Genomic DNA, 26,993 nt, shown 5'->3' with positions numbered 1-26,993 from the left:
TGAATGTTTTCTTCATATTATTCAAAACATCTCTGAATGAAATAAATTCAGACAATCATTCTTAAAAAAGTAAGTAAAAAAGCCCATATCATGAAATATAGTTTCAAACCTTTCCCAGCTGAAATGTTTGCTGCTATTTTTACTGGCTAAAGCAAGAAGCCATCCATAATTGATTTTTTTGATGGAAGGCCTACTAAGGGGCTTTAATAAACAGAAGGGAAAAAAAAGATGAAAAGAAAGTCAAACTAAAGACAAGTTACATTTAAATGCATATAAGAAAAATGTTGTAGCTATATAAGTATGTAAGACTTTCATAGTAGTGCTAAACTTCTTCAGTCTAACACAATTTTATACATATCTTTAAGATCAAGAGAAATGACAGATGTAACCAAGACCATATCAACATTTTATTCCCACCAGGTCTGACACACCTGTGTGTTTTGTGCAGTTCTACTACTTTGTCCTCCATCTCTTTTGTTTGATTGGGTGCAAATTGGAATTCGCTGATATAATGGCTATTGTGCTCCTCTGAATCATAGTCACCTAGCTCGGCCTGCAGAGTATATGAACCAAGGAGGGCATGAGTCACAAAAGAACATGGCAGTCGGCCAGAAGCAATATCCTGACGAAGCTGCAGGCACAGGAAATATCTGCAAAAAGGAAACAAAGTTACTTATGGTAAGCAGAAATATTCCTGCAGGATATTTGTGAGAGCGCGCACACACACAAAGCTGAGTAAAATCTGTCCAAACATGTAGTTCCAATAGTCTGTTTTAAAAAACCAAATGCTCTGATAGAACCATTACACAAAGTTCCATTTCTGATAGATTTTGTCAACTAAAACCAAAGGATTTGGAGTTACAGTTTTAATATGAGAATCAATATATCTTTCATAAATCAGTTGAATTAGAAATATTCTGGTTCCCAGTACAAATAAGCAGTGTGTGTCAAGCTTTACATAATAAAACTTGCTTACCAACTCTGTCATGTTCATTTTCAGGCTTGGTACAATTAGGGTGACCAGATGTCCAGATTTTGTAGGGACAGTCCCGATTTTTGGGTCTCTCTCATATAGGCTCCTATAACCTCCCACTTCCATCCCAATTTTTCACACTTGCTGTCTGGTCACCCTAAGTACAATCCATTTAAAAATGGATGATATTTTTCCTTGAAATCTAGGGTTTGGTTTTAAAACTTCAGTACTATATCTAAATTTTTTTGCACCATGTAATCCAGCCAGTCATGCCATACAACATAGGAATGCATACTATATCAACAAGCAGTGAACACTTGCATCCCTCACGCAAATCGTACCCATGTGAGTAATTACATTTATCTTGTACCCTGCAACTCTCGTCCATAAAGCCTTATGCCATGCACACACAAAGTAATCTTACATGACATACTAAACAAAAGTACATTTTATTTTTTACTAGTTTATTTTGAATTCATAGTGAAGCTCATAGTATTGGGGATTTAGAAAATTTCAAAGATAATCAAGGATAACACTATTTACATTAATTGAACAATCTAAAAGCCCAACTTAATTTCCTGAAAATAGTTTTATAGTCAGCGTGGACAACTAAAGCTAGTGTTCAATTAATCTAAAAACATAAATACAATTATCTATACTACTACATGTGGAATGAGAGACAATTATAGACTGTATATGTAGCTTGTTTTGTATGTCCTATGTTTGGAGTGGTCATTTTTCTCATAAATGGGGAAGCTACTAACTGGTGAGTTAAATAATTTTAAACAAGTACCAATAAATCCTTTATATACACCATTGTCATACAGTCTGTGTTTGCTACATACTGTATTTAACAAAAAATAAATTATCTGGACTATTTCTGTATCCCCCTCAAAACACTTAAGCAAATTACAATGTTAATGTTGCAACAGTAAACCGAGACAACTCTTGAGGAAAAAAAAAATTCCCATTTTCTTTAAACTCTTTCTACTTTTCTCTGTTATCAGATTCTTCCTCCTTGGTTGTCTGAAAAGCATGTAGCACATAGTGGGTGCTATCATAAAGAAACAATAAAGGATAATAATTCTGTTGTACTATCTGGGTTTGTGTATTTGTTACCATCTTTAATACCTATCTGTAAGCAGTCAGGATGAGCTCTTACCTGACATCTGGTGGTGAACTGTGGCGAGTGTGGAAAAGAACTTCAGGGGCTGGTCTTGTGCGCACAGGCACACCCACCCCGCCTAGCATGAGCCCACAGCTGCCCAAATGGTGACTTTGGCTGCTGTGGGATCCCCAGTTTCTCTGTTATTGGGGCAGGAAGAATAAAGTGTTGTTACCCTGATTATGTGAATCAAGGCCAGTGGAACTGTTTTATGACAGAGAGACTCACCATCAACTAAGTAGCACTCACTAGACAAGGGACATAGGTTCCAAAACCCAGTGAATGGAGAGAGGTTGGGGACAGATGTGTACCTGATGGTATGGGCCCCTTTTCAGGGCCTGGAACACCAATTGCACTACCTCCTCTCTCCACTGTTGAATAGCACAGCTAATTTTGATTCCATTAAGAGTCTAGTTATAGGCTGCTGTGCTGAATTCTTTCTGTGCCAATGGTGCACCAGCACCGGGGCTCCCCTACTAGAAGCAGAAATCACTAAGAACTGAAGTCACTAAAGAGCTAAAATTACTGAGCTGAGATCATGGAGTGCTGTGTGTTAACCAGTGGGGGAGCCTGAAGATATATTGCTAAGCAGCTGGTAGAGGCGAGCAGTTTGTGGGACAGTTGGAGCAGCCCACAGAACAGCGAGTGGAACAGAGGAGCAGAACGGAGCTGCGCAGTTGGCGTGGATGGCTGGAGCGGCTCATAGGATGGCTGGAGGAGTGGAGCGGCTGGTAGAGCGGTGCAGTTCGTGGTGAAGGCTGCAGCAGAACCCCACAGAGAGGCGGGGCAGTAGGCCTTGGACCATGTAAGGTGCCCCTTAACACCTAGTGAGCCCCCCTTTGCCTCCCAGGCTGGGGGAGGTGTAAAACTCTGCAGATAAGCTTTTGAACTCTGGGGCTGCACTGACAAGGGACAGAGACTTTTAGTTTGCTGGACTTTTGGGTGATTTTGGGGTTGCTAGACTCAAGACCCTGAGGGGAAAAGGACACTCATGGTTTGTTTTATGAATCCTGTTTTTGGTATTTTCTCAATGTAATGCTGCACTGTTTCCCTCCTTTATTAAAAGGATTTTGCTACACCTACTCCGTGCTTGCGAGAGGGGAAGTATTGCCTCCTAGAGGCCCCCGGGGGGTGGTATGTAATTGTCCCAGGTCACTGGCTGGGGGCTTGAGCCGGTTTTGCATTGTGTTATTGAAACGTAACCCCTAGATACTGAACCTGGCCCTTGTTGCTGCCAACTCAGAGCGGCAGAAGGGTTACATATCTATGAAAATATTTTCTCAGCAATTCAGTTTATGTTTAATATAAAGTTAGCAAATAAAGCACCTTAACATCTTTGAGCTTAGTACTTATATCAATACAAGTTACCCAACTGCTTACATCCGAACATAGAGGTAGCCCCTCAACATCCACTAGCTCCACACCCCTGATCTGTAAGAGGTTCCTTCCTTTTTCTGGTCTCCTCCCTGCTACCATGCTGCTTCACTTTATCCCACCTCTATCCTCATCCTCTGGTCTCTTGTTATAGTTTTTACTTTCTCTCTCTTCCTTCTGGACCCCTTCATTAGCCCCTCCCTCCATTTCAAGTAGCTTTCCCCCTCTCATTTGGGAGCTCCCTTGGAGGACTTATCAGATCCACTGAGTCCCAGATCTCACCCCAGCTCAGGACTGCTCATGCTGTGAACTGGGGGCAAGAAAAGCTGTGTGATGTCATCATGCAAAGTCTGCAACTCCTACTCACTTCCTGCTGGCTACAAAAAGCAGCAGCACTGCACAGTATAGTCAAACTGTGCTGTGGCAGCAGACAGAATATTTAAACTTCCAAGGCCATCCTGAAATCTGTGCTCAGGATAAATACCCCAGTTTCCTCCCACACCTAGGGCCTCTCTGTTCCCTTAATCTATGAGGGAGGGAGGGAGTTGTGGAGGAGAGAAAATCTGCAGTGTGAATTCAAAACACAGGAAGCAAGTAAAGTTGTTGACTTGCAGAATGTACAATATAAAAAACACTGATTATCAAGGTTTATATTAAAATATGCATACCTGGTAATGTCTTCAGTCAACTGTGAAGGATCAGGAGGATAAAACTTTACATTAAAGGTGAATAGCCAGGGTAAACCTACAAATTGGAAATGGCTGATTATTACTCCACAAGAACTTTAACAAGCAACGAAAACAAAGATTTAAAACACTTGTGAAAGGTCTTAATTCCTGAAATGCTAGTCACATCAATAAAAGTCAAATTTAAAATGTAAGAAATTTAGAAATTATATGATAAATAGATAGAAAGTTAACAAGAGTGGATTCTCTTCAATGCCAGATAGTTACACTTGTAAACTGAAAGATCAGACCAACAGATTAAGATAATTTATTTACTTTCTGAAGAATTTGTTACAATGTTTTTCTTATCATAGATTATGAAAACATCTATAAAAGTATTTAGAGTTTTGAATTCTCAGGCAACCATAATAATTTGATTTAGCAGCTTTAAAGGTATCTTTTGTTCAAAAACATTTTAGAGGGTTTTAACCCTGAGCAACTTTTTTTGCATTGTTTGTGAAGTAATATAACCAATGTTTTCTAGCTTCTTCTAGGGTAAGTGTCTCTCCCCTGTTGAGAGGAGCTCATAAAACAACAAATTCCTTTTAATTTGAGAGACTGTAGAATCACTCATGGGGAAGAAAAACTGAAAGAACTGAAGTTTGTGATGCATATGCTAAAGCATGAAGTAGAAATAGTGCAGCTGTAAAGCACTTTCTTTGCTGGCAAATACTGTAGCCCAACAAATGGCTGCTCTCATTAAATATATAAAACCACATACACATTACAGTTTCTTCTATATTAGAATCATAGACATGTAAGGCTGGAAGGGCCCTTGAAAGGTCAGCAAGTCTAACCCCCTGTGCTGAAATAGGACGAAGTAAACCTAGACCATCCCTGGCAAGTGTTTCTCCAACCTCCTCTGAAAAAAAGACGGTTACTCACCTTTGTAACTGTTGTTCTTAGAGATGTGTTGCTCATATCCATTCCAGGTAGGTGTACACGCCGCGCGTGCACGTTTGCCGGAAACTTTTTACCCTAGCAACTCCAGTGGGCCGGCAGGTCGCCCCCTAGAGTGGCGCCACTATGGCACTAGATATATACCCCTGCCGGCCCGCCCGCTCCTCAGTTCCTTCTTGCCGGCTACTCCGACAGTGGGGAAGGAGGGCGGGTGTGGAATGGATATGAGCAACACATCTCGAAGAACAACAGTTACAAAGGTGAGTAACCGTCTTTTCTTCTTCGAGTGATTGCTCATATCCATTCCAGGTAGGTGAATCCCAAGCCTTACCTAGGCGGTGGGGTCGGAGTGAGAGGTCGTGGCCTGGAGTACTGCAGAGCCAAAGGCCGCATCATCTCTGGACTGCTGAACCAGGGCGTAATGGGAAGTGAATGTGTGGACCGATGACCAGGTCGCCGCCCTACAAATCTCTTGGATTGGCACGCGGGCAAGGAAAGCCAGCGATGATGCCTGTGCTCTGGTGGAGTGAGCAGTCACACGGCCCGTCGGAACGTGGGCCAGGTCGTAGCAGGTCCTGATGCAGGAGGTAACCCAGGAAAATATCCTCTGCGAGGAAATCTGTAGCCCCTTGACCCGGTCCGCTACTGCCACGAATAACTGGGGGGACTTGCAGAACGGTTTGGTCCTGTCCACATAAAATGCTAGCGCCCGACGGACATCTAGCGAGTGGAGCTGTTGCTCCCTGCGGGACGAATGGGGCTTTGGGAAAAAGACTGGGAGGAAGATCTCCTGGTTAATGTGGAAAGCCGAGACCACCTTGGGAAGAAAGGCAGGGTGTAGTCTCAGCTGCACCTTGTCTTTATGGAAGACCGTATATGGGGGATCTACTGTGAGGGCCCGTAGCTCTGACACCCGTCTAGCTGAGGTGATGGCCACTAGGAAGGCGGTCTTCCACGAGAGATAGAGCAGGGAGCAAGCAGCTAATGGCTCGAATGGAGGACCCATGAGCCGAGTTAGGACCACGTTGAGATCCCATGAAGGGGCAGGAGGGCGGATCTGTGGATAGAGACACTCCAGTCCCTTCAGGAATCTCGCCACCATAGGGTGGGAGAAGACGGAACATCCGTCCACTCCAGGATGAAACGCGGAGATGGCCGCTAGGTGGACCCGGAGGGACGACAACGCCAGACCCTGGACCTTGAGGGACCAGATGTAGTCTAGAATAGTGGTGATGGGAGTCTCCATAGGGAGAAGACCTTTCTCCGAACACCAACAGGAGAAACGCTTCCACTTAGCCGAGTAAGTAGCCCTGGTGGAAGGCTTTCTACTGCCCAGGGGAACCTCCCGAACCGGGGTAGAGCAGCGTAGCTCGGAACCTGTCAACCACGCAGGAGCCATGCCGCAAGGTGCAGAGACGGAAGGTCCGGGTGACAGAGCCTGCCGTGGTCCTCGGTGATCAGGTCCCGATGTAGGGGCAGGGCAACTGGGTTGGCTACTGAGAGGTCCAGCAACATGGGGTACCAATGTTGTCTGGCCCATGCTGGAGCTATGAGAATCACCCGAGCTCTGTCTCTGCGCACCTTGAGGAGAACCCTGTGTATCAGCGGAACGGGAGGGAATGCGTAACACAGGTGGGTTGCCCATGGGATCAGGAAGGCATCTGCTATAGACCCTGGCTCCCGACCCTGGAAGGAGCAGAATGCTCGACACTTCCTGTTCTCCCTGGACGCGAAGAGGTCCATCCGGGGACGACCCCACCTCTGGAAGAGTGAGAGGGCGACGTCTGGACGGAGGGACCACTCGTGCGAGCGGAAGGATCTGCTCAGTCGGTCCGCTAGAGTGTTCCGCACTCCCGGGAGACAGGAGGCAGAAAGGTGAACGGCATGGGCTATGCAAAACTCCCAGAGACGCATCGCCTCGAGACATAGGGGAGAGGACCTGGTGCCGCCCTGCTTGTTGATGTAAAACATGGTCGTCGTGTTGTCGGTGAACACCACGACACAACAACCTTGAAGGAGATGGAGAAACGCTTGACAAGCAAGACGGACCGCTCTCAACTCTCGTATGTTGATGTGGAGGTCCATCTCCTGAGGGGTCCACAAGCCCTGAGTTCTTTGGGCGCCACAGTGCGCCCCCCAGCCCAGATCTGAGGCGTCCGTAGTCAGGGATGCCGAGGGCTGGGGCGGATGAAACGGGAGCCCCGCACAGACTATGGACTGGTCCAGCCACCACCGAAGGGAGTCCAATACCCTCTGAGGAACGGTGACGACTGTGTCCAACGAATGTCTGGCCGGCCGGTACTGCGCGATGAGCCAAGATTGAAGAGGCCTCATGCGGAGTCGGACATACGCCATCACGAACGTACAGGCTGCCATATGGCCCAGGAGGGCCAGACATGTTCGTAGAGAGGTCAGTGGGGCCGCCTGCAAGCGCAGAATGATGGCCGACAGCGACTGGAAGCTGGGCAAGAGTAACAAGGCCCTGGCCAGGGTAGAGTCCAGAACAGCCCCGATGAACTCTATCCGCTGCGTGGGGAGCAGAGTAGACTTGTCCACGTTGATCACGAGGCCCAGGGCAGCAAAGAGGCTGCTGATCCTGCGGACGCGGTCGCGGACCTGCAGCTCCAATGTGCCCCGGATCAGCCAGTCGTCGAGATAGGGAAACACGTGAATGCGGCAATGCCAAAGGTGTGCGATGACGACTGCCATGCATTTCGTGAACACCCTCGGGGCCGTAGAGAGGCCAAACGGGCGGACGGCAAATTGATAATGTCGGCGGTCGACCACAAAGCGGAGGAAACGCCTGTGCTGGGGGGATATGGAGATATGGAAATAAGCGTCCTGCATGTCGAGGGCGGCGTACCAGTCTCCGGGATCCAGGGATGGGATGATGGTTCCAAGGGATACAATATGGAACTTCAACTTCACCATATACTTGAGCTCCCGCAGGTCGAGGATGGGCCTGAGGGATTAGAAAGTAGCGGGAATAAAACCCCTTGCCCTTCTCGCTCTCTGGAACCTCCTCTATGGCTCCCTTGACGAGGAGCGTGTGCACCTCCTGACGGAGGAATTGCTCGTGAGAGGGGTCCCTGAAGAGGGACGAGGATGGTGGCTGGGGGGGGGGGGCGAAGAAAACTGCAGGCGATAACCGGCCTGCACCGTATGCTAGACCCAACGGTCCGATGTTATTTGGGTCCACACCGAGAGGAAATAAGAAAGACGGTTGGAAAACTGCGGGGAAGGATCCGGAGGGGAAACTGGTACTGCGCCCTCGGGCGCACCTTCAAAATGAAGGCTTAGGTCCAGGAGGGGCCTTGGCGGAGCCTTGGTTCTGCCCCGTTTGGCCACCTGACTGTCTGCTTCGGTTGTTCCTGCCGCGGCGCCTAGTGAGGTCCTGCCGCGGATGGAACTGAGGATACGGCCGACGCTGCTGCTGTTGGTTCTGCTGCCGGAATGGCCTGCGCTGTGTCGCAGGCGTATGCATCCCCAGCGACCGTATGATGACTCTATTGTCCTTAAGGTCCTTTAGTCTGGGGTCTGTTTTGGCGGAAAACAGGCCCTGGCCTTCGAAGGGGAGGTCCTGGATAGTATGTTGGAGCTCCGGTGGAAGGCCAGAGACCTGCAGCCAGGAAATTCGGCGCATCGTGAGCCCCGAGGCAAGGGTCCGAGCGGCTGAGTTCGCAGCATCGAAAGAGGCTTGTAGAGATGTCCTCGCTACTTTCTTGCCCTCATCCAGGATGGTGGTAAACTCCTGGCGGGCATCCTGTGGTAACAGCTCTGCGAATTTCCCCACCGCTACCCACGAGTTGAAGGAGTAGCGGCTAAGGAGGGCCTGCTGATTCGAGACCCTGAGCTGTAACGCCCCCGCCGAATAGATCTTGCGGCCCAGGAGGTCCATCCGTCTCGCCTCCTTCGACTTGGGCGCTGGGGCCTCTTGACCGTGGCGCTCCCTGTCGTTCACCGACTGGACCACAAGTGAGCAGGGTGTCGGGTGAACATACAGGTATTCATGGCCCTTCGAGGGGGCCATGTACTTCCTTTCCACCCTTCGAGCGGTCGGAGGGATGGAGGCCAGTGACTGCCAGATAGTAGCTGCGTTGGCCTGGATAGTTTTGATAAAGGGCAGGGCCACTCTGGTGGGCGCACCGGTGGAGAGGATGCTCACCACCGGGTCCTCGATTTCAGAGACCTCCTCTGCTTGCAAGTCCAGGTTCTGTGCCACACGTCGGAAGAGGTCCTGGTGTACCCTAAGATCTAGCGGGGGAGGGCTGGAGGACGAGGTACCTGCCACTGCCTCATCTGGTGAAGACGACGAGGAAACCCCCGGCAACAGAGTGTCCACGGGGGGTTCTATCTGGGGCTGCACCTCCGTCACTGGAGGGAGCTCTGGGTCCTGGTAGCTGGACCTGCCGTCTGCTTCCGGGTAGGGAGGGGGTCTAGACACCGTCGCCTCCGGTGGCCTGCGTTCCGCCTCAGGGCGGGGGGTAATGTGTTGTGGACCCTGGGCTTGGCGATACGCCCATGGGGTCCAAAACCCCCACTGTTGAGGCCCTCGTTCCTGTGGTGGAGGGTCCTGAAATAAGGCCGAGTGTCTGTCCTGGCCGAAGGCATAGGCGCTGTCCGCCTGAGAGGACACAGATGGTTCCCTGGAAGGCCACGGAGGCGCTGAGCCTGTTTGATAGGCGTCTCTGTATGCCAACTCCGACGCTCTCCTCGGTGCCGAGGATCAGTGCCGCGACCCGCATCGGTGCCGGGATCGGGACCGGGAACGGCGTGGTAGCCGGTGCCGGGATCCGGAGCGGGATCTGCATCGAGGTCGGTGCCGGGAGCGGGACCGCGACCTTCGATCAGCGCGGTGCCGGGATGGCAGTGGGGACCGGGACTTGCCACCGACGCGGTGCCGGGAGGTCAACCGGGATCGGGACCTACCACCGGCTCGGTGCCGGGAGGTCGACCGTGGAGCCGAACATCGAGGTGAACGGCTCCTAGAGTCTCGGTGCCGGTGGTAAGAGGAGCCAGAGCGGGACCATGCAGATACTGATCGGTGCCGCGAGTGTGACCGGTACCGCCTGGGAGAACGGTGCCGGGACTGCGAGCGGCGCCCCGAGCGCGAGCGTTCACGTCTCCGGGGCGATCGGAGCTGGGACTCTGGGGACAGCGCTCTTAGCATTGGTTTGCCTCTGGAGGTTACCCGTCCCGGGGGTGCCGTCTGAGGCTGCGATGGCTCCTTTAGCACTATCAAGTCCCGTGCCGAGGCAAAGGTCTCCGGCGTAGATGGGACTAACAGCTCGACCCCTGATCTCAAGGGGGAGCTAGGAGGGGCTGGACTCGACGGACCTTCCGGACTCGGAGTCAACAGCAGCCCTGCAGGTGGTGCCGCGGCCAAGGTAGGTGCTGGGCGTTCCACTTGGGCCTGCCTCGATGGTGTTGCAGACGCCGAGGGTCGTGGATCTGCTCCCGGTGCCAAGAATGGTCGGTGCCAGGGAGTCTTGCCGGTGCCAGCGCGGTCCGGTGCTGGAGTAGAAGTGACCGGCTGCGCCGCCGGTGCCGGAGTCAGTGCCGCTTCCATTAGGAGAGCGTGGAGTCTTTGATCCCTCTCCTTCTTTGTGCGAGGCTTAAAGGCCTTGCATATACGGCACTTCTCACTTATGTGCGATTCCCCCAGGCACTTGAGGCACGCGTCGTGGGGATCGCTAGTCGGCATTGGCTTCTTGCATGCCGAGCACTGCTTGAAGCCCGGCGAGCCAGGCATGAGCCAGGTTCCGGGCGCCGGGAAGGGCAACAGCCCACCCGTGAACAAGTTAAACAACTATATATAATACACAACTAACTAATATACTATCAAACTATCTATGAAATATTTACAACTATGACTACGAACAGAGTACAGGAGAGCTAGGTACGTGGAGGACAGCAAGCCGCACTCCACAGTTCCAGCAACCGACACGGCGGTAAGAAGGAACTGAGGAGCGGGGAGGCCGGCAGGGGTATATATCTAGTGCCATAGTGGCGCCACTCTAGGGGGCGACCTGCCGGCCCACTGGAGTTGCTAGGGTAAAAAGTTTCCAGCAAACATGCACGCGCGACACATACACCTACCTGGAATGGATATGAGCAATCACTCGAAGAAGAACCGCCAATTATGGGGATTTCACAAGCTCGCCTAGAACTCTATTCCAATGCTTAACTATCCTTGGCAGTTAGAAAGCTTTCCCTAACATCTCATTTAAATCTCCCTTGCTGCAGATTAAACCTATTACTTCGTCCTACCTTCAGTGGACATAGTTGGGGTATCATTAAAAGCAACTATTAAGACTATAGAATCGAGCCACCACTCAACGCATTCACAGGAAAAATCCTAACAAAGTTGCTTTGTAATGACTCACAAATAAAACTGGACTTCGAGTGAAAAAAAACGTTTAAAGAAGGTAGAAAATGTTGACATTAAAGAATCATGTTTCCCATAACTCTCCCTCATATACTGATTTATAACGTTGAAATATAAAATGAGTAATTGTAACTAGAGAGATTAAGCACTTTGATAGCTATAGTTTTAATGATTTATAATTATGTAGTGAATGAGTACAGATAAGATAACACTTAGGCTGACAAAACAAAGGTAACATATGTTGGAAGACGTAAGTAGACATTAATGTCACACCCTCTTCATTCAGCTCTGATCCAGGAATTTATTAAGTTTTTAATGTTTTTGTTTGTAACTTGTACAGAATTTTTTTGAAGTGTTTTCATTACTCAATAAAACAATATTGTCTGGAAAATAATTCATCTTTATTAGTTTCCAACATATGCTGCTGAATGCCTGGTGGTACTGAAGGCACCTACTTAGTTGTTATTGAACACTCTGACACAACTCATAGGATCTTTTACAAATAGTGTCATAATCGTATAGCAAGCACCACAAAATTAATAGATACATTGTCAGTGTTCTATGCATAAAATTTGCACCAAGCACCACACAATTCCTAATAGGCCCCCAAACTGCAGGGTCAGGTAGACCATAGCACACCACAACATGTTACTATGGCTCACTGTTAAAATGCTCTTACAAAGCCTTCCTGAGCCACACAGGTCCTGGTTGAGCTCCACTGATAACCCTTGTATCAGGCTGTTCAAACTCAGCAGACAGATATTCCACCTTTACCCTCCACCCAGAGGCAACTTTTCTCCCTTTGCTTCACAGATACTATGCAGGACACTGCAGGCAGCTATAATCACTAGGATATTTTTCTCACTGAGATCCAGTCTTGTGAGTCAACATCACCACCCCTTCAAACGACTAAAAGCACATTCAACTGCCACACTGCACCTGCCGAAACAGTAGGGTTGAATCGTTCCTTGGTGCTGTTAAGGTTGCCAAATGTTCTGCTTCATGAGCCATAGAGTAAGGGGTAGGCTGGGTCTCTCAGGATCACTACTGGCACTTTGGCATTGCCAATGGTAAATCCACCAGTCAAGAAAGAAAGTCCTTGCTTGCAGCCTTTTGAACAGTCCTGTGTTCTTAAAGATGTTAGTGTCAGGCACCTTCCCTGACTAGCCAACACTGATGTCAGTGAAGTATCCCCAGTGATCCACTGGCACTTGCGTAACCATAGAAAAATAGTCCTTTCTGCTGAGTACTCTGGGGCAAGATGGTCTGGTGCCAAAATAGGGATGTGTGTGCTATCACTTCATCGCGGTTCATGAATCCAATCATTGCAAATCCATCCATTATATCCTGCAAGTTGCAGAGTCACAGTCATATGTAGCAGGAGATGATTAATGGCCCTGCACATTTCATGACAATGGCCTGCACACTGGATTTTTCCAACTCCAAAATGATTGCCCACTGACCAGTAGCAATCTGTCATTGCAAATTTCCACTGTGTGATCGATACTTCCCCTCTGTCAGTGAAGCTCTCACTCTGGTGTCCAGATGCTGGAAGGCTGGGGCAAGCTCAGTGCAGAGTTCTAGGAATGTAGCCCTGCACATCCAGAAGTTCTGCAGACACGGCTTGTCATCTCAACCCTGCATGACAGTGCGATCTCACCAGTCAGTGCTCATTTCTCGTGCCCAAAAGCAGCACTCCACCATTTGCAACAACTCTGTGAACACCACTGACAATCAGGAATGCTGGGACAATTTGTGTAGTGGGGGTTCTGAGAACCCTTGAACTAAACTGTAAAACCTGTACATAATGGAATGAACTTCAAGCCAGGGGGTGTGGCAGCACCCCAAAGACCCCTGATAGTTCCAGCACCTATGCCAACAATGTTGAATTGGTTCTTGCTATGTCCTACAGCATTTGGCCTTCCAAAAAACCATCATGTTCTCCACAGCTCTTTCTGCAGCTTTGCAAATGCTGGAGAGTAGCGCATCCTGTGCTTGCAACGGTCATGACAATAGTGCAGAGTTCTGCAGGCTCCATGCTTTTGGACAATGGCAAGCCCCATGAAGGTTTGTGGGATTTTAAAAATAGGTGTGGAAAACTATGGAATAAAGATGGCATTTGGAGGTGGAAAAAGCTGCATGATGGGAACTTTATCTCACAATTAGTCATCCCAGTGAAACTCGTTTCTGCCCCACAATGCATTGCCAAAACTTCCCAAAAGAGAGTGCGCTGGATGATGGTGAGTAGCACACCGGGATATCTACCCATCGTGCACCACACTGCGCATTGAAACAAGCACTCATGTTGAGTAGGAACAGCACCAACGTAAGGAACCAAGCACGCAAGCACGTACGCAAACGATATACTACCCGTGGCAGCTTTATGCCAACCTAACTTGAGTTAGCAAAAGTTTGTAGTGTAGACATGCCCTAGGTCTGGAGAAAGAAATCAGAGTGTCTAAGCTAAATACAAGTTGTGACAGACAGTTAAGCATAAAGGGCAACATGCTGTAGGAGTTTGCTTGAGCTGGCCTGGGTAATAAGGGTTAGATTGTTACGTAAAAGAGGTTTACATAAAAGACTCCATTAAGAGTCAGCTGGCAGATGTGTGTCAGATTGTTGTAATGAGTTATGAAACCAGCGTCTCTTAAGTCCATGGTTTCTGGTGTCTAGCAGTATTATGAATTTAAGTTCCCAGGTTCATCTTTTGAAGTGCGTATGCAGGTTTCCTTTGAAGACGAGTATTGAAAGATCAGATATGTGGTGATGATTTTGTGAAAAGTATTCGCCCATAGCTGATATGGTGGTTTTGTGTCTTATTTTCTGTGAGAGTTCATTTGATCACATAGTGATTGTCTGGTTTCACTCATATAATTTTTATTGGGGTATCTGATGCACTGGATGAGGTACACCACATGTGATTAAGTATGCGTAGGACCCATGAATCTTGAAAGGTGTGGTGTAGAGGGGTATTTATCATTGTAGTAGTGGAGATGTGTCTTCAGGTTTTGCATCTGTTTTTCAGGCAGAGTCTGGTGCCACTTTTAGTAGGTGCATCCCGCTCCGTGGACAGCTTGCTTCTGATGACTAGCTTGGCAAGGTTTGGGGGGTTGTTTTACGGCCAGAAGAAAAGGGTGTGGGAAAGATTTCTTTCAGGATGCGGGCCCCATCAAATATTAGTTGCAATTATTTGATGATACCCCATATGGATTCGTGTGAGGTGGTAGGTGACAGAGGTATGTGCTATCAGTGTTTTTTTGCCAGCTGTATTGAAGTGGGTTCTTCCAGGGTATTTGGGTGGTCCTTTCCATGATGCAATCTACTTCTCTAGTGGTATCCTTAATTAATGAAGGTGGTTTTAAGTGTGCATTCTGGACTTTCTCTTCATAGCAAATTCTGTGGTATCTAAGTGCTTGGCTGTAGATAACAGATTTCTTGGTGTGTCTGGGGTGCTTGCTGGATCTGTGGAGGTAGGCATGGAGATCCATGCATTTCTTATATATAGTCATTTGTAGGGTTTCACTGTTGAAGTTAATTTTGGCATCCAGGGAGTTGATACTTTGTGGGAATGTTGTAGAGAGAGTTTGATGGATGAGTGGTAGTTGTTGAAGTTGTGGTGGAAATCTATGAGAATTTAGGTCTTTTGTCCAGAGGATGAAAATGTAATCAATATATATAAAACCTGCTCACACTTAATGGCCTACTCAAAACCTCTTTTACAGAACATTATAATCCTTATTGCCCCCCCCAAACATGTGTTACCCCTTAGGTTAAACTATCTGTCCCAACTTGTATTTAGCTCAGACACACTGACTTCTCTTCCCAGACCTGAAGAACTCTGAGTAGTTCGAAAGCTTGTACCTTCCACCAACAGAAGTTACACTAATAAAAGATATTACCTGGATCCCTTGATGACTACCTGTCCTGTTCATTCACTCTGAAGCACCTGGCACTAGCCACTGCTGGAAGACAGGACACTGGGATATATGGACCTTTAGTTTGACCCACTATGGCCATTCTTATGTACCAACCTTGTCTCACTCATAACTAATTTTTGTTCTGAGAATAATACCATTTATTAGGTTTGTAGTATTTTGTGGGCCAAGGAATAAAACCATTAATATGTAACAATATTTCAGCATTGTCTTGAACTCTTAAAAAAAAACTATTACCAATTGGAAGGGAGAAGAGTTTGAGTTTATGAATTACATGCCAAATGAAGCATTGTTTAATGTCTAAACATGAAAATTCTCAAAATTTTGAATTTCTCTTTACATTAAAATCTTCTATCAAGATTTTTAAAAATGACTAGTAATTTGGGGTGCTTCGATTTTTGGGTGCCCAGCTTGAACAACCTTCTGTGAATTAGATTTTCAGAGGGAGTGCTCAGTACTTTCTGAAAGGCTGGCCTCTGAGGTGTCAAACTGAGGTACCCAAAGTCACTACTTGCTTTTGAAATTCATGGCCCCTTGTATCTCACAAGATATTTCTATTCACAAAACTTCCTTAGAACAACAAGGATTTTTGAAGTGTTTACAGTGATGCATAAATATACTAACACAAGACAGGATCAAGTCCAAAAGGTGTCACTGGGGAAAAAATATCTAATAGTAACCAATGGGTCAAATGCACATACCATCAGAATGCCATTTTACTGTAGCACTATTGAATGAAAGCCATAACGGATGGAAACACGTTAATCTATTCTCTCCCTGGGAACTGGCATCAATTAAAAATAGTTAATGTTTAATTCTCTGAAAAGGAAAAATTTATCAGCATAAACTCATTTAACGGTAAATATAAACATTTCATTCCAGTTATGGGGAGAGGCAATACACTTGTAGCTCAGATATACCAGGCTTCTGATATGTCTTTTTGTGAGAAAAGTCAATAATGATGAGTACAGTCTAACAATAATACTGCATGAAAACTACCTGATTAAAATAAAAAAAGTTGCTAAACGAAAAACAAAGGTAAGCAAGAACACTACAGAAGTACATGAACTGAAAGAATGTACAGAGAATTTAATCATAAGAAAACTTTAATTGTCCTGCTATGAAAATACTAATTTTCTGCAAAAAGAACAAGCGTATTTGTGGCACCTTAGAGACTAAAATTTGAGCATAAGCCACAAATACGCTTGTTCTTTTTGCGGATACAGACTAACACAGCTGCTACTCTGAAAATAATTTTCTGTGAACAAAAAATAATAAATAATTACTAGGCATCTAAGTTAATTATTAAGAGAAGTGAAAGAGTTCCCCTCTTGAGACGAACAGGGCAACTGACATCTCTCAAGGGTATTCTTTCACTGTTCCAACTGCAGACTCAGCATTAGAAGAGTCCACTGGTTGCCTTTTAGGTCTGGTATACACAAATAAAATTAATAACCCATTCCTGACACCCAGTTCATCTGCACCTGGTTTATCGGCAACTGTAGACTGGGGGGGGGAGAGAGAGGAGGAAAAAAACAAACAAAAAAAACCTGTTCAGCATCTGTCCCCAACCCCTCAAATATAGTGAAGACTTGCTTAATGCTCAACTCAGTTTTTAATGGTTTATACTTGCAGTTAAACCAGGTGTAGATGAACTGACACTTAACCCATTGCTGGCTCCTGTTAGCAATGTGATGTTTTTTCTAGCATAGATCACAGTTTTTAGAAGGCTCTTCGTAACCAGAAGATCTAAATTTTGTTTGTTTTAAGTGAAAGCTTATCTTCTGAAACATAAAATGCTCCTGGAGTTTGAATCCATGGGATATGTGGAAATCCCAGGTGTATACATCTTCAGTAGTACCACAATTTATTTAGATTATTATTACAGCCACAAACAAAATTCAGTAAAGCTGTTTGAAACTGACAAAATCAACAATTTTGCATTGGTCACAGTATGAATTGTTGGCCTTCTTATATTTTAAATGGTAATAGGAAAACTGTTTTTCCTTTGGACATAAGCTAAATGTATTAAACTGCTTGTGTACAGTCTGATTCTGTACTTCTGACTTAGTTTACGGGTATAGCTCATGTAACAACAATGTGACAAAATTATACAGACAATCAAGTTTTTGTATGCAACTTTATACTGTGATACTGACATTATAAACTGCTGGGGAAGGTAAAAAATGTTGATATTTAAATGATATTTAGAATTTTGTCTGTACTAGTGCTCTGTTTATTGGTGCTTAATAGTATGGCCTACTGGAATGTCAAGAATTTGTCTAGCCAACTTGCTACCTCAAAAATGCTTCAGAAGCAACATTAGACACATTCATCAAGGAAAAGAATGTAGTAACCAACAGTGCACAATTAACATGATTCATCCCATCTATACTGGAGAATCAGTGTTTTATCCCAATAAAGGCATTCTTGTATCTTTTACTGTTGGTTATATGCTATTTTTATGGCTCAACTAATAGTTTTGTGGTAATGTGGCAAGAACAAATAAATTAATGGCACACATGTAAATAGGGCACCCGAAATTAAGGAAATTATTTCCCCTCTGCAATGTATTGCCCCTGATATTGATCTAGGGAGTCAAGACAATCTATATCCAGTCCTTGTTCTTAAGACTCTCCATGTACTTAGCCCAGCCTACCTCATGGACCCTGTCTCTCCCCTCCAGTCCCTCTCCAGTCACACAGCTGATGAAAAAAAAGCATCTCTTCAGCAACTTCTCCTTTCCTTTGATTACCCTTATCTGTCACTCCATCTGAATTTCTCTCTCAAATGCAGAGGTTTTCCTTATCTATATCTCTTAAAATCTTCTTTTCCTCTTCACACCAATTCATTTCAACTCCATTTAACATTACAAAGCCTTTGAGATAAAGTTTATAGGACAGATGTTACATAAAGCAAAATTTCTTTGTATACATCTTGATGCACAGGCCCTTAGCCATACAGTTCCCCTTGTTAAATGAAAATCAGCTACAGCTGAGTTTAAACTGAAAATTTATATACCAGCAACTCTTTAAGTAATATAAAGTCTTGAAAAATTCCCAACTCATGGACTACACATTACACTAGTGTTACTTAAGATTTTATTTGTGAAGTAAACATAATTTGATCTGATGTTTGATTTCATTTGGAAGTTCACCTAATTAATCATGGCATTACCCTTTCTTATCCATCATCATTTCTGAGCAGCAAAGGAGATTAGCCTACATTACAATATGCCTGCTAACACTATTGTAATTCACCCTTACAGAACTAAGGTAGAATTTTTCCACACTCAAACTGCACTTATGAATGAATACATTCATGTTTAGTTCCCTAGCCAGCCATTCTTATACCCCAGCGCTTCACACTACAAAAGAAAGGAGCTCTGCCCAGCTCCATCACCTTCATCCCTTTTACAATTCTGAACCTGTATCTAGTCACTAGGTGTAAATGTAAATCCTGTCCCAGCAGTACCAAGGGACAGAAGTTCTGGGGACCCTGAAAAGGCTAAATCAGGTTTCAAAGGCTGTCACTCACTCTTGCCTCTTATTGGCCAGTGGAGTTTTGGGAGAGGGGAAGGAAGAGATAAACAGCAGGGCAGAAGGAAAGTTTCCCAATTTCCTCCTCTGTTGCAGGAAATTCCTGTGACTGCCAGGGAAGGGTTTGGGGGGGGGGGGTGGGAGGGAGGGAAGTGTCTGGCTGCTGAAGCCACTTAGATATGTATTTGTTTGCTTGTTCCCACCCTCAGCTCCCTAGATGATCCCTGATGCAAAATCATTCAAACATTTTAACTGGTAGTGGCAAAATGTAAGATGCCATGAACGCTGGCCTCAAACCAGCAGAACATTTAAACATGTGAGTAATTTCGTTGAATTCAATAGGACTACTTACGGTTTAAAGTTAAGCACACAGAATCAGAGAAGTGAAGGGTTGGAAGGGACCTCAAGACGTCATCTAGTCCAGCCTCCTGCTCTCAATGCAGGACTAAGTAATAACTAGACCATTCCTGACAGGTGTTTGTCTAACCTGTTCTTAAAAACCACCACCACCAGAGATTCCACAATCATTCTAGGCATTTTATTCCAGTGCTTATCTGCTCTGACAGTTAGGAAGTTTCTCCGAAGATGTTTAAATGCTTTGTTGGATTGAGACTTGGGTGTTCATCACCTTGCAGAATCAAGCCCAAGTGCACAGAGACATGGGAAGGTAGTGGTTTTAAGAGATGCCAAGCCACCTGTGCCATCTGCTTTGGTTTCCCTCCCTGATATCAGAGAGGTGCTTTTGAGCAACATGTGTCCTACACCGATTCCCAGCCTGAAATTGAGTCAAGAACAAGCAGCAGGGTGGTGAGACATACACTGGTGCAGGCTTGAGATCACAGAACTTTCAAGGGGGCAGGCTTGAGTTTGCTCCACACAAGAATCTTACTTTCCAAGAAACTCTCTCGTTCTCTTGCATTAGGCTCCAGATCCCTTCAACTTCTCTTCTAGCATATGTCAGAATCATGTGTTTCTGGGTATTACCAATCTGAACAATCCAATTTATTAAGGGTGAAGTACCTTTAAGTATTTTCACTAACAGCTCAGGATATAAATGTGCTATTACCAATCAAGATCTCAGAGTTCAAGACTCTTTCCAGCAATAAGCCTTTGCCTCTCAAAAGAGTTAAAAAGTGATTTAATTATTTTTAAAGTTACTGGAGTATCCAGACAGCATCCTACGTGGTTTGGAATAATTAATAAATACAAACAAAGGGTTCAGTCTATGCTGCTATCTTACTGTACAAATCTCCTCAACTTCCTGTCAGATAGAGGTGTTCACCACAAAACTTATAACATCTCCTTTAGTGTTTTGCTAAAAAACTCTTGATCTAGATGATACTGCAAGATAGAGATATGTTAGCCCCATTTGTTAATTTGACTGCTAACCATCTTCCAGAGCCTACATTAAATGAAAACTGCAATATTGTTATGTTTGCTTTAATGGTGCGGCTTTAGTGTTAGAGATCACAGACACAGGTCCAGGCAACAGAATTCGGCTTGCCGGTGGCCATGGTAAGCCATAGCCTTTCGGCTTCTGCAACCTTCATAAAAGCAGTGCCCTCCTTTCCCATACCAAGCAAAGCCTGTTGAGCGCTGTGGTTTTCATGTTAACGTGCAGCAGCAGAAACCAAACTAAACCCCCCTCATCCAATTCTCTGGGATAATCGCTTTACCCCTCTCCCCACTGCAGAGCTGGTATCAGGAAAGATCCCTGCTAGCCAAATGCGAACAGCATAGCACCAATGGCCCCCACTCCAGCACCGCTTGGCTAACTGCGGGGAGAATTTCTTTTCAGCCACAGGCAAACAGCCCAGTAGGAATGGCCACCTCTGAATGTCCACTTAATTAAATTCCTGTATTTCAACCAGGTTACCATGAACGATATCACTCTCCTGAGGATAACAAGATAGATAAAGGGATGTTGCTTGAATGTCAGCAAACACTGGGACCATACACTACCAGGCTTTGTCATGCAAGGATACCAGATTACTTGCTACTAGCAGGGCATGGTAAAGTGTCCTACTATGGAGGGCAGAATAAGGCTACTGTCCCCAGAAACCTTCTGCAAAGGCTTTCAGAGTACCTTCAGGAGAGCTTCATGGAGATGCCCTGGAGGATTTCCGCTCCATCCCCAGACATGTTAACAGACTTTTCCAGTAGCTGTACTGGCCGCGAATGCATCCCAAGACCTCAGGGCAAATTAATGATTAAAAAATGCTTTATTTTAAACCACGTATTGTATATACAAAAGGTATACTCACCAGAGGTCCCTTCTATGGCTTCATTATCCGGGATACCGCCTTGGTAAGGTATTTCAGTCAGGGTGAGAAAAAGCTCCTGGCTGTTGGGGAGAACGTTGTGCTGTGTGCTCTCCTGAAGCTCGTCTTCCTCCTCATCTTCCCCATCCACAAAATCCTCAGCCATGGCTGAGAGTGCCCCCTCCTCAGAATCCACAGTCAGGGATGGGGTAGTGGTGGCGGTCCCCCCTCTAGAATTTCATGCAGCTCAGCATAGAAGCTCTGTCCCGGAGCATCCGTTTGATTCTTTGGTTTTCTCGTATGCTTATCTGAGCTCCTTAACTGTCATGTGGCAACATGTTGAGTCCCTGTTGTGGCCTCTCTCCATCATGCCTTTGGAGACTTTTTCAAATGTACTGGCATTTCGTCTTTTGGAACGTAGTTCTGATGGCACGGAATCATCTCCCCATACAGTGATCAGATCCAGTACCTCTCATACGGTCCATGCTGGAGCTCTTTTTTGATTCTCAGACTGCACAGTCACCTGTGCTGATGAGCTTGACTGGCCAAACAGGAAATGAGATTCAAAGTTTGTGGGGCCTTTCCTGTACACCTGGCCAATGCATCTGAGTTGAAAGTGCTGTTCAGAGCGGTCACAATGGTGCACTGCGGGATAGCTCCTGGAGGCCAATACTGTCGAATTGCATCCACACTAACTCTAATTCGAACTGGCGATATCGATTTCAGCGCTAATCCCCTTATTGGGGAGGAGTACAGAAATCGATTTTAAGAGCCCTTTACGTCGAACTAAATGACTTCATTGTGTGGATGGATGCAGGGTTAATTTGATTTAATGCTGCTAAATTCGACCTAAACTCATAGATCAGGCCTAAGTGAATAAAGAAACTCGGGATCAAAGTGCAAGAGTGAACCTCTTTCCATTGTTAATACTGAAAGGCCTTGACTGGACATAGTGTGCTCAATTCTAGGCAGTTACACTGAGACTTATGCACAGATCTGTAGATAAAACCAGGCCCAGTAATAACTGGTTCATGGTGGCAGTTTAAAAAGTAGTTTGACAGAATTTATTCTTAAAAAAATTTCTCACACAGTCCAAATCAAGTTGAAATGTGTTCTAGTCAGGACACCCTGACAGAGGAGTCAGGAGGTCAGTGTTATGTGAGTAAAAAGGAAGCAACACCTCTGCTTCAAATATTTGAACACACTATCTGAATTATATACATCTAAAAGAAACTATGTTCAAATCACATTCCACAAAAAAGGCTGATATATTCTTCAAAGGGGGGAAAAAAAAGTTTAGAGTTAAGGCTGAAACTAATCTAATTCACCACTTGTACATCCAGCTACCTACCTACCAACACTTAACAGCCCATACTGATGTTTGGAGACTTGCATCAACAACAAGAACAATAGTGTAAATCAAGATAAGCAAGTTTCATCATGACCACTATTCAAAAATTGTGTTTGAATTGTTTTCCTGCCCAACCCTTACCCACATGGTTTACTGGGTCTGGATTTTACTTCCAAAGTTATTTCCAGAAGGCAAGGACCATGGCCTAAATTTTGAAAAAAGTATAGTGATTCTGGCTGCCAAATTTAGGAAACCTTAAACGGGCTTTGATTTTCCAACATAAAATGTGGGTGCTCAGCACTTTCAGAAAATCAGGTCCCTTTTACGGGGTCTCAAGTTGTGCACCCAAAAACGGAGGCACCCATAATCAATGGACATTATTGAAAATTCAAGCTTTTACCTTTATGCATCATGAACATCTACAGTGCTAATAATAACAAAAGCCAATGTCTTAACTGTAAGAAGTGTTCATGGTATAAATCCAATTTAGATAAATTTTAAAAACATCTACACAACCAGAATAGCCTCTATCTAGTATGTTTTGACAACTAAAAAATGCTGACTGGGGGTCACTAAAGTAGTTTATCTCCAGTGCAAACCTGTATATAAAAGTTTATAATGTTCAGCATTTGCCAAGGAAGTGCAGCCGGTGGAAACTAGAACTAGATAGCAAAGTAGAAGAGATGTCTTTTGGCATTGCTCTGCCCAGCCTCATGCTACTTCATACCATTTCTATCCTTATTACATACTTCGGAAAGCACAAAAATTTGAAGGGCTCAAGCCACTGCTGCTCTACATTAGTAACAAGGTAATGTCAGTCAATGTATCAATTCATTAAAGAAAAACTTTACTTCAGTACAGTGGACAAGTCTTCAACATCTGTAAACTATAATGTGAAAATCCGATTACGCTCATCAACATTTAAATAGGACTTTGAATATAAGAAGTGTTTTGCAATTCCTGCCCTTCCACCTTGCTTCACTTGAAAGTTTGACCCCAAATTTCTTCCAGATGAAGAGGGGAAACTGGCAGGGGATCATTCTACTGTGTCCATTAGAGGGGTCCTTGAAGAGGGATGGGAAAAGGGATTGGGGGAGGGATATTAACAAACTGAAGGGTGTATCCAAATTCCTCCATTCCACATTGATCTGTGCTAATATGTGGGTCCAAACATGCAGAAAGTGGGATAACCTGGTGGGTAAAAATGAGATAGGAGAAGCTGTCATAAAGCAAACTGGTAAGCTATCTGACAAGACAGACAAACAGACTGCTTGCTATTTCCAGGCTGTCTACATGAGCTTGCTGAAGATGAAAAGTGAGGAGCTAGTGATCACCTTCTATAACTCTCCTCTTTCCTCCTAAACTGGTTAGGCTACCTAGGCATAAAGGACTGGTAACAGTAGAATGACTGAGGGGAGGAACTGCTCCTTTTTAGGGAGTAGACTGTAAACCCCCAAAAACGTCAATGTAGCCCGAAAGTCCTTGAGACTGTGAATCTTGCCATCAGTCTGCTGAGAAAAGAGGGTCTGTTCCTCAAAAGGGAGATCCTGAGCAGTCTATAGGACCTCCTGTGGAAAATCTAATGATTGAAGCCATGAACACCTACATATTGTTATTGCAAAAGCCATAGCCCTAGCTACAGAGTCTGCCCCGTGCAATGAAGCCTGGAGAGAGGTCCTAGCCAGCAGTTTATCCTCTTCCACTACTGCCTGAACCTCTTGCCTGACATCTCCTGGTAACCTGTCTGCAAACTTGAGAATACTGTCCCAGAGACTGAAATTTAACTTACCCAGCAAGGATTCCTAGTTCAAGATACAAAACTGGAAACCACTCAGTCCTTTTGACTGTTGGCAAAGAGAAGATAGGTTTTCTCACAAAATTCTAATGGGTTCCAGAATGGTCTCATTTATAATGAGAGCTATTTAGTATATCACTTCTGATCCCAAAATGTCCATCAACCAGTAGGAGCTCTCCTGAATTACCTCCACCTGTATGCCCAGGAGGAAGGAATCCTCTTGAATACGTCCTGACAGGCCCTGTATTCATTCTGAAGAAGAAAAGACACTCAAGATTCCACTGCCCCTTTGGGCGATGAGGAGGAGGAGGAACACAAAGCAGGTTGAGTGGAGCCTCTTAACTCCTCCAAAGGAGATTCTGCTGGGCCTGCTCAGCATCCTACTCAGTACTAGGGGTAACTTCCTGAGCCTCTTCACACAAGCTATCATGACATCTACTAGGAAACCTGGAGGGAGAAGGGTGCAGGAAAGATCTGGTCGTGGGAAGAAACCACCTGGGTTCCAATATGGCAATTGGTAGGGCATTGGACCAAAACCTCTTTGGTCCCTCAATCAACGTGGAACCTCTGCCAGATACCAAAGACAAAATCCCCTCAATGATGAAGAGTGACGCCTCCTGTCTTGGGAGCAAGACACACATGACTAAGTCTCTGATTCTGAAGAACAGCCTGAGTCATCCAACCAGTAGAGCCCCGCATGGATTCAAAAATTTTCATCTGCATCTGATCCAAGTTGGTAAACCAGTGCTCCCAAAACTGTGGGGTGCACTCCCATAGGAGGATGTAAAGGAACATTCAGAGGAGGCATACAGGGAGGCTCAGGCCAGCCCCCATAGGAGGGAGAGTGGGGGCAGACAGAGAGCACCACCCAGCCACACACTGATCCCAGTCTAGCTCCAGCCCCAACCAGTTCCGCTCTGGGCCCTGCTCCAACCTCAGCCTAGCCACAGTTCCATTCTGCCCCCTGCTCCATCCCAGTCCAGCTCTGCATTCATTCCCTCTTTACCCCCAGGCCAGCCCCAGCTCTTCCCCCACTCCCCAGTTCAGCTCCTAGCTCTGCTTTCAGCCCAAGCTCCTCTGCTGAGCCAACTATGCAGTAATGGAGGTGGGGGAATGGACAGATTCCCATTACTGGTAAGGGGAGGGGGGCGGCAACAGAAAAAGTACAACTGTATCCACAGATGAAAATATATATCTGTGGATTTGCACGGCTCTACGGACTGGGGCTGTGGTACCCTCAAGTGACGAGGACCACTGTTGAGACTGGAGATGATGGTATTGAAGGAAGCATTTTGACCTTGCTTCTAGACAGCACAGGGCAAGGAGACGCAAGAGGGTCTGATGCTGGCCTCGGTACCAGAAGTTGATCTCTACCTATAGGCATGTCTGATCCAGGCTGAGGGTTCATTGGTACCAGATGAGATGACTCCTATACTGCTGGAGAGGTTCTTATCCACAGGCATAGGAGATCCTGTGCCACAGTATGCGCCTCATATGAATCAATCTCTGATTCTGAAGAGGAGCCTCAGTTATCCTACTGGTAGAGCCCTGTGCAGATACAAAAATCTGGATCCATATCCAATCCACGTTCTGCAAAAATGGTAAACCAGTGGTCCCCAAACTGTGGAATCAAGAAGGTCCCCTGACACTGTTGTTGCTATACTGAAGGGTTTGGTACATCAGCAGGGATCAGTCTCAACTTTACAGGCACAACTAGTGCCAGAATTGATGACCCCACATAAGATGCTGTCACAACATCAGGGAGCACCTCTTCTCAGAGGACACACTACCCTTTTTTCCAAGCCTGTTTATTGGTTGATGGTACGAGGCTTCTTGATCTCTTGGAGGATGTAGTCCTTCAAAGCACCCTGTCAATGCTTTCTTTGAGGTACTGGGGAAGGAGAGCGGCACTAAGATGCAGCAATGTCTGGAGAAGCACTTCTGACTGAAGTAGATGCAGGAAGGTTCTGATGGTGGACACAGAGCTGCTCCATTAGAGAATATACAACTAGAGCTAGATCTCTGTCAGTGGAAGAGATAGGGTGAGATGCAGAGGGGATACTCAGCATTACTGGGTAGGTATCATATGAACTCTGGATTGCTGAAGTGTACCTACACACGATTTCAGAATTCAAAATGGGCTCCAATAAGAACTGGATGTTTGTTTCCGTGACACATGTTTTTCATTATGGCCATCTTCCTCTTGTGTTAACATTCTTCTGAGATGAGACCTTGTACCGGATAGTATTCATCTTCAGTTCAAGCCTACAGCTGACTTCCTGAACACCACGTTTTTGTTTGTACTGAATTCTGTAACCATATCACTGTGTTTGCGTCAGCTTTCTATCTGCACAGAATCCTGATCAGAAAAATTGTCTGTGAAGAGAAAAGTAATTTGCCTTCTTCCCTAAAGCCAATATTCTTGCTTCTCCTCAGGGGCCTATGTAAAAATGCTCGAAGAAGGGAAAAGAAAAAGGCTGCCAGCCTTTTGCAGAACAAACTTTGCCTGAGAATGGTAAAATGGGAATATTTTGAAGGCAAGCTTCTTTTAGGAACTTATTTAGATATTTCAGAGAGGGCCCTATGC

The 26,993-nt window shown here is 45.5% G+C and overlaps 1 protein-coding gene across 13 annotated transcripts in view; it reads right to left on the bottom strand.

Annotated features, from left to right (window-relative positions):
• The window catches only part of EPB41L2 (erythrocyte membrane protein band 4.1 like 2), a 279,503-nt gene that overhangs the window by 67,553 nt on the left and 184,957 nt on the right, over positions 1 to 26,993 (bottom strand). For all 13 annotated transcript variants that reach the window (XM_050949494.1, XM_050949498.1, XM_050949495.1 and 10 more), the window contains exons 7-8: positions 4,181 to 4,256; positions 432 to 650 (exon numbers count right to left, since the gene is read on the bottom strand). In XM_050949494.1, the coding sequence (XP_050805451.1) occupies positions 432 to 650; positions 4,181 to 4,256 (295 nt within the window). The remainder of the gene's footprint in view (positions 1 to 431; positions 651 to 4,180; positions 4,257 to 26,993) is intronic.

The sequence above is a fragment of the Gopherus flavomarginatus genome, chromosome 4 (genome assembly GCF_025201925.1).
Source record: "Gopherus flavomarginatus isolate rGopFla2 chromosome 4, rGopFla2.mat.asm, whole genome shotgun sequence".
NCBI lineage: Eukaryota > Metazoa > Chordata > Testudines > Testudinidae > Gopherus > Gopherus flavomarginatus.
Note: the sequence above shows the minus strand (reverse complement) of the source record. Positions and strands in the feature narration are given on the sequence as shown.